This window comes from Mchenga conophoros, linkage group LG12, assembly GCF_057382185.1.
Source record: "Mchenga conophoros isolate Kocher_MC1m ecotype Shallow Benthic linkage group LG12, M_conophoros_male_GT1.1, whole genome shotgun sequence".
Classification (NCBI taxonomy): domain Eukaryota; kingdom Metazoa; phylum Chordata; class Actinopteri; order Cichliformes; family Cichlidae; genus Mchenga; species Mchenga conophoros.
Genome location: NC_140537.1, coordinates 31,718,411 through 31,732,322, shown reverse-complemented (window position 1 = coordinate 31,732,322; position 13,912 = coordinate 31,718,411). Strand labels below are relative to the sequence as shown.

The 13,912-nt window shown below is 37.9% G+C and overlaps 1 protein-coding gene across 4 annotated transcripts; it reads left to right on the top strand.

Annotated features, from left to right (window-relative positions):
* Positions 1-823: 823 nt before the first annotated feature.
* On the top strand, positions 824-13,678 carry prodhb (proline dehydrogenase (oxidase) 1b). 4 transcript variants are annotated; one of them, XM_085295266.1, is made up of 14 exons: positions 826-1,454; positions 2,256-2,464; positions 5,447-5,481; positions 5,575-5,724; positions 5,872-5,936; positions 6,015-6,131; positions 6,309-6,382; positions 6,891-6,972; positions 7,701-7,793; positions 8,222-8,368; positions 9,704-9,879; positions 10,545-10,643; positions 10,750-10,838; positions 11,854-13,678. In XM_085295266.1, exons 1-14 carry the CDS (start codon positions 1,107-1,109, stop codon positions 12,042-12,044), a joined length of 1,875 nt encoding a protein of 624 aa, XP_085151392.1. In that variant the 5' UTR covers positions 826-1,106; the 3' UTR covers positions 12,045-13,678. The 4 variants fall into 4 exon arrangements, 3 of the variants coding, with proteins under 3 accessions (XP_085151394.1, XP_085151393.1, XP_085151392.1); XR_014894703.1 differs by lacking the exons at positions 10,750-10,838; positions 11,854-13,678 and adding an exon at positions 10,061-10,205 and having other exon boundaries at positions 824-1,454; XM_085295267.1 differs by lacking the exon at positions 10,545-10,643 and having other exon boundaries at positions 825-1,454.
* Positions 13,679-13,912: the final 234 nt, after the last annotated feature.

Here is a 13,912-nt window from a genome sequence, read left to right as displayed (position 1 = left end):
ATTAAATCCTCTAAGTGCGTCGCACGTAAGTTGAACATATCACTTTTGTATGAGTGATTTTGTATCCATGAATTCATTTTAACAAACTGCAGCACTATACGCATTTCACATTCTTGTCTATATAGCAGTGTCTTCTGTGAACCTAATTTTGACTAAGTTGTGTCCTACACATTTACAACATATTGCTTCGTCGAAAAATGGAAAACAACCACTACTGAAAGGATGGAAACGCCCAAATGGATACTAATTTACAGGTGATAAAACAAAGTTTTATCCAAGAAAACTTGAGTAAAGGTCTGACATGATCATGATCGTGCAATGCGCCCATTTCATAATAAAGCATAATTTTTTAATATAATTTGGATAATAACATATGGGTACTATTTATCTATGTATGCAGACGGTGTTGTTGCACGATGCTAGCAGACAGTGCATACATGCAACTACATAACCAAGTGGCTGACATAGTTCATCTGCGCAGTGTATGGCCTTGAAAGTCCCGAGGTCAAAATGGGATACGCCCCCAAGGTTGGATAAGAATGACCTGTGTGACTTCCAGATACCGGACGTAGTAGTTGAGAACAAGCAGAGGAAGGAGGCCGAAGCGATATATTTAGCTATACCAAAGTGATGGCAAATTCAACTGCAGAAGCTGAAGAAATACCAATATAGCTTATTTTAATGTTTTAAGTTATATCCTAAGAGATTGCCATTTAATCCTTGAGTCTAACATAGTAAACAAAATGTTTATTAGGAAAATACCTAATGTGAAGTGGAATGTAATACAAGCATTTTTTTGTACCTCTACACGTCATGGTAATTCGTGTTTTCTGCGGAAGTTGACAGCATTGCCAATTAAAAAAATACCCACAACAACGCAACGTGCTCACAAAAAAAAAGAAGAAAAAAAAAACGCGCTGGTGGAGAGATGCGGGAAACTTCGGGAAGGAAGCCGTGAGTGCGTCACCGTCTCAAACCACCAACCAAGTGATGATAATGTGCCCGTTCGGGCCCGAGTTTGTTTACAGTTGGGCACGCGCAGCTAGCAAACACTATTGGTGTGCTAGCTTCACCTCAGCGCTGATACCCGGGCCAGCTATCCGCTGATGTTTTACGTCAAAACCGTGCCAGCCCTCAAACGGGCGAGGGCGGACATCCACTTTAAACGGTTAGTCTTAAACCGAGCAGTACGTTGCACCGTGACCTCCAGTTCGACGGCCCAGACGGAGCATGACGGTGTCAGAAGCCGCGGCGGGTCAGAGTGTCCCGGACTGTCTGGGAGAGGAGGGAGAAGGAGAGAAGGCACCGCCGCCGCCGCCGCTGCTAATGAGATCTCCGTAGACTTTGAGCAGACCCGGGAGGCTTACAAGAGCAAAGACTCATTAGAGCTTCTCAGAAGTTTGGTGGTTTTCAAACTTTGTTCATATGACTTCCTGGTTGATAAGAACAAAGAGGTAATGAGGCGCTATCTCACCGCGCAGCCCGGCAATTTAACACGAAGTCTGTTTGTTAATGTGCCTTTAGGTGTTCAGATCACTTTCTAATTACAGTTTTTTAAAAATAAAGTTGAGCATAAATACTGAATTCTATGTGAAACGTTCGCATAACAAGCAAATGAGATGTCACAATCAAAGAAAACAGGTGTAAGCAAGTCACTGGACGATAAATTGTATAGTATAATACAATATTATATTATATACTATATAATACAATTTAATTGCTACTATGTTATTTTTTACTAATAGATATAGCATTGACAGTGATGTTGACAATTTCTTTTCAAACAATATGGGAATATTCCCATTTATGTCAGCCATAAGTAGCAGCTGATCAAATCTCAACCATAGGCTGTATGTAAAGTAATGTACTGTAGGCTATATATGTTCTCATATGAAGACAGGCCTAACAGTTTCCGCTCCACCCTTAAATGCAATGCACACCTCTCAAGTTGCAACCTGTTTTTCAGCTATCCAGTCCATGTTACATAACCTCAGCTGTCCTGTTATTGTAGTGTACTGTTAGCATACAGGCTGCTGTATAAATCTATCAGGGCACAAGGCAGTTTCCATTCATCTAAGACTTTTAAGCAAATGTGTTATATACATGGGAGTAGAGTGCATTAAAACACATCCAGCATGGCACACATATTTACATAATCAATGGGGACGATGTAAAAGACATGATGAAAGCCCAAAACATATTAGAATTACTAATCAGAAATGTAATGTATGTAATGTCCTTCCCTTTTTGCCCAGGTAATGGATCTGGCTAAGAAGATTCTAGGCCAGAAAACCTTTGACCAGTTCATGAAGATGACATTTTATGGTCAGTTTGTGGCTGGTGAGGACCACAATGACATCAAGCCACTGATTCAGAAGAACCACTCCTACGGCGTTGGCGCTGTCCTGGACTATAGTGTTGAGGAAGACATCAGTCAGGAGGAAGCGGAGCGGAAAGAAATGGAGTATGAAAATTCTATTGCTTTACTTAATAATACAATAGACTCAACCCCGTTACAGTGATAACCATTGTTGCCTCACAGAAGGAAGGTTTTGGGTTTTGACATGCTTGTTGCCTAACGTGCACATCTTTGGGCTCACGTTTTTTTTTCCACTGTCCAAGGACATGCACCAGAGATGAATGTGTAATTCTAAATTGGTTGAAGGTTTGGAATGTGTTAGCATGGGTAATAGACTGGTGCCCTGTCCAGACTGTTCTTTGCTTCCTGCGCAGTGTCAGCTGGAATAGGCTCCAGCCCCCCCACACCTCACCTTTGTAATGTGTAATACCTTTGACCTTATCCAACCACATCTGGTTGGATAAGGTCAAAGGTATTACACAGTGATGTACCAATATATTAGGCAGTATTTGCTTTGCCGACTGCCATCAGCTTATTAATTTTAAATGACCTTCAACTATTGCAGTGGCTGATATTTGCTGTGTCCTAATAATGTTCTAGTCTTGATTTCTTGGATCCCTTGTCCCTAATTTGTTTGTTTTCACACCTGTACTGCAGCCCTGAACGTTTATCAAAACCACCCAGTGGAGCTGTATGTGAGAAAACAAGTGGTTGACGCAGCTGAATTGCACATTTAACAGTTTTTACCCTGCCAGCGCCCTGGTAAAATGTCGGTGTAATGTCTAATGCATCCATCTGAGAATAGAACAGACAATTGCTTACCCATGCAGCAGCTCTCACCTAAACCAAAGTGAGTAATTTCAGTTTTATGAACACTTCTGATTGGTATTATCTCCTGTTATGCTGTACAGGATGCAGGGCAATTGTGGACAGTGCCCTGACTTAACTTAACCTGGAATTCATTTGTGAGAACAGCTATAATGTGGTGAAGGAGGAAATAACTCAAAAAATTTATTTCTTGATAATGATTTTTTCCCCTGTTGCACAAAATGGGGAATACAAAAAAAATCATCTATACCCTTTTTTTATTTACATATCAGTATTGACCTAGAATTTCACAATTGGTTCAGGCCCAAAATTGCATGCCATTACTGTCAAAGACACATTGAATTCAGGCTATGCTTGTCTGTATTACACATATTACAGATTAAAAAAACAACACAAAGCAAAAGCACATTTTTTTGCATTTTCTTGTAGTTTAATACCAAATATAGATGTGTTTTTATTTTAGCCAGGAGGTCGATCTTCTTTACACCATGAATTGTTGGCATACTTGTGGCTTTCTAGTGTGGAATTGGCTGGCTGAAGAGAATTTCTCACTTGCTAGGTATTGCCTCGTGCAGCTCGTGTGACGGGATTCCTAAGTGATCTGTGAGATGATGTAAACTTGGACAACAGTGCAAACCTTTTGCAAGCAGTATCTCTGTGGGCAATAGCAGGACTTTTACTTTAGTTTCAGCTTTGGGCATTCATGCATTATGAGTAATGCACGAGTGCCATTTTGGTCCCCTTTGGAGATGTTCCAGAGACAAATCAGTAGAGAAAAGGGAATATTTTGATTCCTTTTTCTTTGAAGTAAAAATGACAAATGTACTTGTCAGATATACTTAGCAAAAAAGTTAATATTGAGGAAAAAAGACTGACCTTTTCTAACTCTCAGAATTTCTCTAGTTTTATAAAGCTCAGATGTGATGAATAAATGGGGCTACCTCTAGTCAGGTATCTTATGGTTAAGTCTGTTGACATAGAGTAACAGCTGACAGTGATAACATCTTGAGCCAGACATAATTTTTTGTCATCCTATCACATTCTGTAAAGTGATAAAACTTCTAGGTAAGCTCTTTGCTATAAACTCCCTTTTATTTTAACTGCATATATTTTTTAGACCTCATCACTAGTAACAAGATGTCATGGCACAGCTTTGATATCCTTTGTGTTGGGGGATGCCTGCTTAGAAACATCAAGCGAGGTATCAAATCTGAGCCTAGAAAGATATTGTTTGCCAAACATACACCTTCAAACATTGAGACTGTAGGACAAGGCACATTAAGCCAGCTTGATCTGAGACAGCAGGTTTGACAAGTTCTCCAGTCATATGTCAAGATAGGAACAACATTAGTCAGTTTCTTCCAAAAGAAGGAAGATGCTGTATAAGGAACAGAAGCAAATCCTAGCTTGATGTTGAACGCATGATATTTACAGTGACAGCCTTTGGATGTGTAGACCATCTATACTAAAAATACATTCCCAGTTTTACACTTTAGATTTGACAAATGCACGCTTTTGAAGGCTTGCATGCTTTTTAAAGCAGCTGGGTGCCAGTGTTTTGTGCTGGCGATAAAATATATCCCAAATGTGACACAGAGAGCGTAACACAAATGTTATTTGACACAGACACTGTCCACTGAAGCTGTTTAATTCAATTTAATTTTTGGAGATTTGGCGTCTTATTTTTTAGGGCTGAAAATCAATCAATAGTATCTGAACGACAGCAAAAAAAAAATCTAGGAAATAGTAAATCTCTCATTTTTAAGCATAAGCAGATTGTATATAAAACACTATCATGCAAGGGAAGGACAAAAGAAAAAAAACAACATTTAAAATAGTACACTTTTAGACCATGTCAGATGGACTCCATTGTAGATTTTGCTTTTAAAAAGAGTCCCTGTCAAAAGCAAGCAAAGTTAAAAGAATATGGCTCCCTTTAGTTTTCCTGGCTTTGAAGCCTCTTGATGTCTCTGATGTCCAGGATGCTTACTGTTTAGTCATCTGTTTGGTTACATGAGCTCCCCTGTGCCTTATGATGAGGGGGGAATAGGTCAAGTGTGGAGTGATGCTGCAACTCCCCTCTGCAGAGGGTGAGCAGCTGAAATTCAGCAAAGCATCAGTAAACACAATTGCAGCCTCGAGCATGCCACTGCCACAAGGCCACAATGTTCACAGAAAATAGTGCAAGTTTTCACATTTTTGAAGTTGCCTAAATTCATGACCATGATCTTTTATCCTTTCATATAACTTCTGTTTTAGCTCATGTGTGTCTGCTGCAGAGAAAGAGAACATAGGTAAGCTGCCTTATTTTTCCCCCTCATTTGTGGACAAACTACTGTGAGATGTAATCAAAAGTAATGATATGCAAATGTGTTTTTCACTCACAGGCAAGGACCACAGAGAGAGAAAATATCAAGCGCACAAACAATTCAGCGACCGCCGTGGGGGAGTGACCGGAGCCCGCACATATTTCTATGCTGACGAGGCCAAATGTGACCAACATATGGAAACCTTTATCAAATGCATCAAAGCGTCTGGTAGGCAAACACAGGAGAAGCCACACTTGTATGTGTTTGCATTGAAGTTGTAGTCTATGACACCAGACATCATTCTATCGTACCATCACACTGTTATCTTTAGTTTTTTGTCATTTCATTTATTTTAATGTTATGTGCCACTTGTAGGTGGGAGTTCAATGGATGGTTTTTCTGCCATCAAAATGACTGCACTAGGACGACCTCAGTTTCTGGTAGGCACTAAAGAGCGATGAAAAAGTCAGTGTAAGCTTTTAGTTTTGCTGAATGACACTACTTTCTTTCTACAAAAGCTCCAGTTCTCAGAGGTGCTGGTGAAATGGCGGCGGTTTTTCACCTTCCTAGCGTCACAGCAGGGTAAAGATGGCTTGGAGGCCTTAGAGCAGAGGCTGGAGCTTACACAACTGCAGGTAGTATTTTTTTTCTTTTTCCATGTTTTTCGCATTGATGAATTATGGTGATACTTGTGTAATATGTGCTAAACATGTCAGATAGGTTTTACATTTCCATAAATGCACAACTGGGATAATGCAAGACATGTTTTTAGTGTGTGTTGTGCAGAACTTTAAATCTCTGTATTCTCATAGGAGTTCATGACCAAACTGGGTGCAAATGGTGACTTCTATGGCTGGTTTACAGGAAGGAAAGAGGACTCGACAGGGTAAGCGAGACCGGACTTCTCAAATAGTTATAAAAGACGTGTTGACACAGAGAAATATTTCATTAGTTGTGAAGCAGTTTTGCAGAAGAAGTAATTCATGAAAAAAAATTGTATGGAAATTTTAAACTAATATTAATTTCATAAAGTAAATTAAACTAAAGAAGATATTCTTAGTTCATGCATTTGATAATTTATTTTATACAATGTTTAATACTATAAAATACGATCCCTTTAATATATGTTACTACTTCTAAAAAATGGAAGAAATAATCATCACTTTCCTTTCTGCTAACCTGACAAAATTCGGCAAGTAATAAAAGTAATGATTAATAATAAAAAGGGGGTAGCTATAAATATGTCTTTGACTTTAAAAACATAATTATCCACAAAGTGGCCAGTAAGACAAAAAACCAAAAAAACCAAAAAAGATTCTGGTAACAAAAAGATACTGGTAATAGTTTCACCAAAACCCTGTTCCTGTAATACTTTCCATCCTTTTTCCTGACAGATGCATTGACATGCTTGACTGGAACAGCCTAATAGATGACAGAACAAAGATATCGGATCTGCTTGTTGTTCCAAATGTAGAGGTCAGTAGCATAGAATCCTGAAAAAGAGAGATTTTTTTGTTGGGACACAATAGATTAAAGAAAACAGTTTTCAAAATTAAGAAACACTTTTAAAATATATTTCTACCATTACTCCTTGGAGACTACAATTGACTTAGATAATACTGCTCCAAGTTTGGCATGCTTTCAGGTTGTAGCAGGCAGGAGAGTTTTAAGTGTCAGCTGTGCCTGCTGAGCTAATTCTGACTTCTAAGCAATTCATTCAAATGTACTGTAGCTGCCATAGGCTGTTGTTATTGATCCAGTTATTTTTGTTCCCTGTTGTAATATGTTCATTTCAGAAGCAACTGGAAAAACTGAAGCAAAATTAGTAATTAATTGTGATGACATTTAAAATAAGGATTTCATTACTAAATGGTCATTTGCTCTCTGGCTGCTATAGTGAAAATGAAGTGCTTTTTGAAGTTTAAATGTTCTTATCTGAAGTTATTTTACTATAACCAGACCTTGAACACAATCAGCTCAATTACACTGCAAATCGTAAACAGCCATTTGGAGTTTTATTTACTTTAAAGTCTGCAACCTTTAACTGCAGATTTTCTGCATCATTCATTGGAATTTCTAGGGTGAATGACTTAGCCCTGGGTTAAGAAGAAGCCATAAAGTGGGAAGACTAATAGGTGTCATGCTGTGTGATATTTGGTTTATTAGTATCTCACAGTGGATTCTCTCCTGGGTTGTTTTCATAGCTAGGTAAGCTGGAGCCTCTGCTGGGGAAGTTCACTGTAGAGGAGGATCAACAAATGAAGCGGATGTTACAGCGTGTAGATGTCTTGGCGAAGGTAATTACATACCAGCCACAAGGACTGATTACCATACATGAACATGCCCACACTTAGAGGCAATTTGCTGTTTAACTACTATGAATAAACACCTATAGATCAACTATATGCGATTAGTAAGATGTTTTTATGTGTATCGGTTAAATGAGATTTGTAAATCTTGTAAATATGATATAATTCCCATAAGTATATAGCTACTATAGTCTATAAAAGCTGCACTGGTATAATTATAATAATAATTAAAAAAATTACAGGGATTATTATTATTATTACTGTGTTTTAATGTCACAGTGTTAAGAATCACTGATTCTTTTGTTTCATTTATTTAATAAAAAATGTTCATTAATTCAACCTTGAAAACTATTTTAATGAAACTCTAGGATATTAGATGATATTACACCAAAATAATGAGATCTTTCATGTTTCAGCATGCCCTAGAGAGTGGTGTTCGTTTGATGGTGGATGCAGAGCAAACCTATTTCCAGCCAGCCATTAGCAGACTAACACTGGAGATGCAGAGGACCTACAACGGAGAAAAGCCTGTCATTTTCAACACCTATCAATGCTACCTAAAGGTCGGGCCTACAGCGGGCACAAAAACAGATCTTCAAAGCTGCAAACTTCTACTAATGCCTTGCTTATGCAAAATGTTTCTGTGGTGAATGGGAGGATTGTTATTGTCACTGAGTGATTAAATCCATGTTCTCAGCTCACAAGAAACCTCAAGTTTTGACAATGTGCTTCTTTAGGTTAGTAATATATTCAGTGTGTTTGAAATAGATCCAATGAACAGTTGTTGAAAATAGCTAAAAAACCCCAAACAAATAAAACCAAAACAGATGGAGATTCCTCTCTTTATTAATGAGATCCATTGACACAGCCGTTGTAATTTTTATCGAAGAAAACATGCTGTGACAGGTCCAAATGCCAGCATGTAAACAGATTTCTATTAGTCAGCCAAGCTGGGCTCGAAAGAGTGACGCGACAAAGACGAGAAAACAATAGTGGTGGAAATATGGTGATTTATTTTTTGTGTGTTTTTCCCAGCATTATTATTATCATTATGATATCAAAAGTGCATAGGTTCATAATAGGTTCATAATAGTTGTATTTTTAGAATATTATCTGTTGGTTACAACATAACTACAAGGTTTATTGTGAGTGTTTTATTTTTTATGTTGCTGGCATTTACAGTCATGAAAAAAGAAAAATTTCACAGAGCTTTGTGCAATCCTGTGAAAAACCAAATACTCCTCATAGTTCAATAGTTTATAGAGCCGCCTACAGGAAAAACTTGAAGTCATTATTTTCTGTAGGACTTCTGCAGTCTCTCAAATCATTTGGAGGAATTTTTAAACATTTCACTATGCGGTTGTTACTTTGGTTCACTAGTGGGCATTTGTTTAGGCACAGGTCTCGAGTTGATCGAGAGGTTAATACCTTGATTCTTATAAAATATTTTCTTTTGTCCTTTGGATCCAAGCTAACTAATGAGCTCATATCTAAAATCCTTCCGCATACGTAGAATACAAGGTGTCCAGGTCCTGTGGCTGCAAACCAAGCCCAAATCATCACCCTCGGCCCTGCCATTGTGCTGATATGCTGTGGTGCTATACATCATCTCCACATTGGATAGTTGTTTTGTTTTACAGAGTTTGTCTTCCATAGTTCTTTTTTTGTTTTTTTTACACGTCATTTTATTTATTATGTAAAGGTAGATAGGACAGGTAACCCAGATTAAGTTGACTAATCCTTCTGTAAAAATAAAGCAGGTATATCATTGCACATTTCTACTTGTAATAAACATGGAAATGCGGTCAGCTCTGTATATAAAACATGTTTTAAAACTGGTACCTAAACTTAGAGGACTTGATTTTCATGATTCGGTGCTCCTCCTTTTTGTTCTGCAGGAGGCCTATGACAATGTAACTATGGATGTAGAATTGTCTCGACGTGAGGGTTGGCACTTTGCTGCCAAGCTGGTGCGTGGGGCCTACATGTATCAGGAGCGAGAAAGGGCCAAAGAGATTGGATATGAAGACCCTATTAACCCTGACTATGAGTCAACCAATAGGATGTACCACAGGTAAGAGCCAAGGCTTGTCAGTCTGTTTGTTCTGCATAAATCTACACATGTAGAGTTTGATTGCTGTTAGCCAAGCTCTCATTTATCATATTCAGAGAGGAACAGTCTGCTTACTGTAGTTTTTTTCGTTTTTTTTTTTTTTTTTTTTTTAAATAACAGAATTAAACTGTCAACCTTTTAGGCACCGGTTAACACCACAAAGGACAGAGTCTTTCGTCTCAAGAGTTTGAGAAGATTTTGATGGAATAATGTAATCAATGAAGAAAAAACTCAGGATGCTTAATTGGATACAGTATAACATGAGGTGGATTCAGAACATGCAGATGGTGATTATGAATATGTGTATTAATATAGCCTTACTAACAGAGAAACAAATGAACAGGGCCAGATTTCTGTTTACATACTGTGAATACTTGATGTTTATAGAGATTTTTTATGGAGTATAGGTTTGTAAAAGTAGTCCCACACCTTACAATAAATGTGATCTGCTGATGAAATTGATTTATTTCAATGTGCCATGAAACAGTGTAAGCACAATAGAATAAAAATGCATATTTTATAGTGAACAATATAAAAGAAGTTACTAATTCCTACTTGAAAGACAAACAAACCTATTATTATGACTACCTAAATTGTCCCTGTTGTGTGTCATGTATTTGTGCAAGGTGTTTGGACTATGTGTTGGATGAGATTGCACTCAACAGAAAAGCAAATGTAATGGTGGCTTCCCACAATGAAGACACAGTGAAACACACCTTAACAAGGCAAATTTTATGCTGTATCCAGTAACTTGAAACTTAAAACTATAATTCTTTCATACAAAATTGCATCTGTATAAACATGCTTATATTTTTATCCTCTCTCAATCAGAATGAATGAGCTGGGTCTCATTCCCACAGAAAACAAGGTATACTTTGGTCAGCTACTGGGCATGTGTGATCAAATCAGCTTCCCACTGGGTAAGAAAAGTACAGAAGCAGAAATACACAACCATGCAATGTCTAGGTACCAATCTGTCTTGTCATAAATAGTAAGAATAATTTTGACAGTGCCAGCCAGACAGGCCATACACCCTGTGATGCTTTCAACTCTGTCATAAGACCTTTAAGTTGCACAAACGTACCTCACAGGCCCCAAGGAGTGCACATGTAGAAGCCAGTCTGCATGACATATGAGCCAAGACACCTCAGTATTGAACAGTCCTCTTAACGAAGTGCCTCTGCTGGATCTCAGTGCTTTGTTTGTCAGTCAAAGCTAGACATAGTGGTGGCAGGCAGTTGTCTGTCAATGTGAGGCTGAAGCTGACATGGCCTTGACCAGTATTGATGTAAAGAGACAGGCATGTGTTTCTTTGTTGCTTTTTTGAGGGATGGAGCTGCCAGCACTGCTTTTGAATCCTGAAACAATAAAGAAGTTGTTTCATAAAATAAAGCAGACTGGAGCTGAGACCCATATTATTTGTCCATCACTTACTGCACCAAATGTACCTTAGTTAGTTTTTATAATTCAGTTTTCAGATAAGCTGTTACTCAGGATGTGCTTGTCAGGGCAGAGTTTATTGTATCATGTTATAATGTTTTGGATGGATTAGTTAAAACAACATTTATTTCGACAGAGCTAAAGAGTTAAGCCCTGGCAAAGCAGTTTCACAGTGTGCGAGCCTAACTGACAGACGAGAGGAAATCTTCAAATAGAAATGCTGTAAACTGAGGATGTCAGTGCAAATACTGCAGTCTCGTCTGATTACACAGATCGTAGCAAACATTCAGTGAGAGAAACCAATCAAGATGATGCTCATGCTGTGGTTCTATAGAGTTTGTCCAATATAATCTGTAAAAAGTATACTCTCCTGTCATTTAAACTAGTCAGTCAAAATGATATTTTATGAAAAGGAATTTCATAATATTGACAAATAAAGAGAGAAATCGTTTTTGTCTACATTTATCAATCCCATTTTCTTTTGTTTCACTCCAGGCCAGGCAGGCTTCCCTGTCTATAAGTATGTTCCCTATGGACCAGTGAATGAGGTAATGCCCTACCTGTCTCGGAGAGCACAGGAGAACCGAGGCTTCATGAAGGGGGCCCAGAAGGAGAGGGAACTGCTTTGGAAAGAGCTGAAACGGAGACTTGCCTCTGGAGAGCTTCTTTACAAACCAGTGTACTGAAAAGAACAAAAGATTTAGTAAAGATTATTGAGGGTTTCTTTATCTGGTTCTTTGGTTAGTGTCCATCATCATAGCTGCCTGTGCTGTCTTTTTTAAGCACATCTCTTGTTTTAATCTATATTTTGAAGTTGTTTTTTTTTTTTTTTACTGATGGACTATTTACATAGGTCACTAGTTTTTCTTTTTCCTACTAGTGTTTTTCAGCATTCTGCTCTTGCAGGATTTTATCCACCTTCACTCCATTCACTCCTTCTGTTCTGCACCTCTACATCCATAAGCATTTCTCATTTTGTTTTCCCACTGTCTGTAGAGCTCTAATATCCATCATATGGGCAACTTTACTGCTCCAGAAGGACTTCCTAAAATGTCAACAAGACTGGGCTGGGCATCTTTTTTTATTGCTCTATTTATTTTCAAGGAGAACGGGAATCATAAGAATAACATGCTTGATATAAATGTTAGCAAAGTAAACTATATAGGTATATCTACTGTATATGTGCTTCTCAGTACTGTATGTTTGTTTTTGAGGTTGCACTGACATTTTTAAAACAATACAAATGGCCTGCATTTGTATAGCGCTTTTCTAGTCCATAGGACCCCAAAGCGCTTTACACTACATTCAGTCATCCACCCATTCACACACACATTCACACACTGGCAATAGCAAGCTACATTGTAGCCACAGCTGCCCTGGGGCGCACTGACATAATACAAGTTTATGTGTCATGAAGAAGTATAACTGCCTCATCAAAGCACATCTCTCTTCTTCATCCTTGTTATTATATTCACTAGGAGAAGTTATATTTTTGCCCACAGTATGTGTTCTATACTCAGACTGAAAGTTTCTCCAATTTTGGTCAATTCATGTCCAAATCTTGATTTTAAATCCAACTCTTAACTTAATTCAGATCAATCCCAGATCTCTTAACCATCTGTCTGCTCAGTCTCATAAGTAATTGTTAAACATATAGTTTTTAATTCTTGATCAATCTTTTTGATGATGAGCTTTGTAACTGTAAAGCAAATACAATAATATCAACAATAATTTCATCCTATTAGTCTTAAAAGGTTGATTAAGTATTTTCTTGGCTTTATCACTGAAGTGTATCTCCGTTATAGTTTCCTACCTATTAATAGTTTTCTTCCCTTCCTGTGATTGTGGTTCTGTTTCTATGGTTAATAGGCCGAGTACTGATGCCATGCTGGTGGAGAAGTGAACGTTTAAATCTGGGTCTCTGTTATAGTGGAATTGTTGAGGCTCTTTCTCGTTGTTTGTGACTTGTTGATGTGGGCACTTTGTCTTGTTTCTCCATTTTGACTGATCTACAGCATGCCCTTATCCATTTGGGGTGTCTATAAAGCAAGCTAAATCTGGTCTCAAGAGGCTAAAAGCCCCCTGAATCTGGCATTGATATCTGTTTTTCTGGTCTGTCTGACAGACTGGACCTCTTACAACAAAGATACCTCCTAGCATGTTGGAGCACTATCTATTACATTAGACAACTCTGTGCAATTCTGATTTTTGACAATGTAAATATGTTTAACTCAGAATGTATTTGTTGAATTTGCATCTTACCAAATATGCTTGTGAAATTGCTAAATATGTGAATATAAAGTATGTGAAGTCATGCATATTTTTGATGTCCTTGACGGAAATGCTATAGCTTTGAACTGTTTGTACAGCTTGAGTTGTTTGAGGTTTTAATTTGGTGACATATTCTGCTTGGTTATTGATGCGCAATTAGTATTTGAGTCAGAGGGTAACCAAGCTTCATGATGATTATGGCCTTGTCATTTTATGAGAGCAGTCGGTGCTCTGTAGACCATCATTTAATTACCCATGATGCTACGCTCAATACAGATCACAG

Coding starts and splice junctions, on each gene's coding strand:
- prodhb (XM_085295266.1), top strand. CDS start 1,107: ATGTTTTACGTCAAAACCGTGCCAGCCCTCAAACGGGCGAGGGCGGAC. Junction 6,383..6,890: donor AGGAAAGAGGACTCGACAGG/GTAAGCGAGACC, acceptor TTTTCCTGACAG/ATGCATTGACATGCTTGACT. Junction 9,880..10,544: donor ACCAATAGGATGTACCACAG/GTAAGAGCCAAG, acceptor TATTTGTGCAAG/GTGTTTGGACTATGTGTTGG.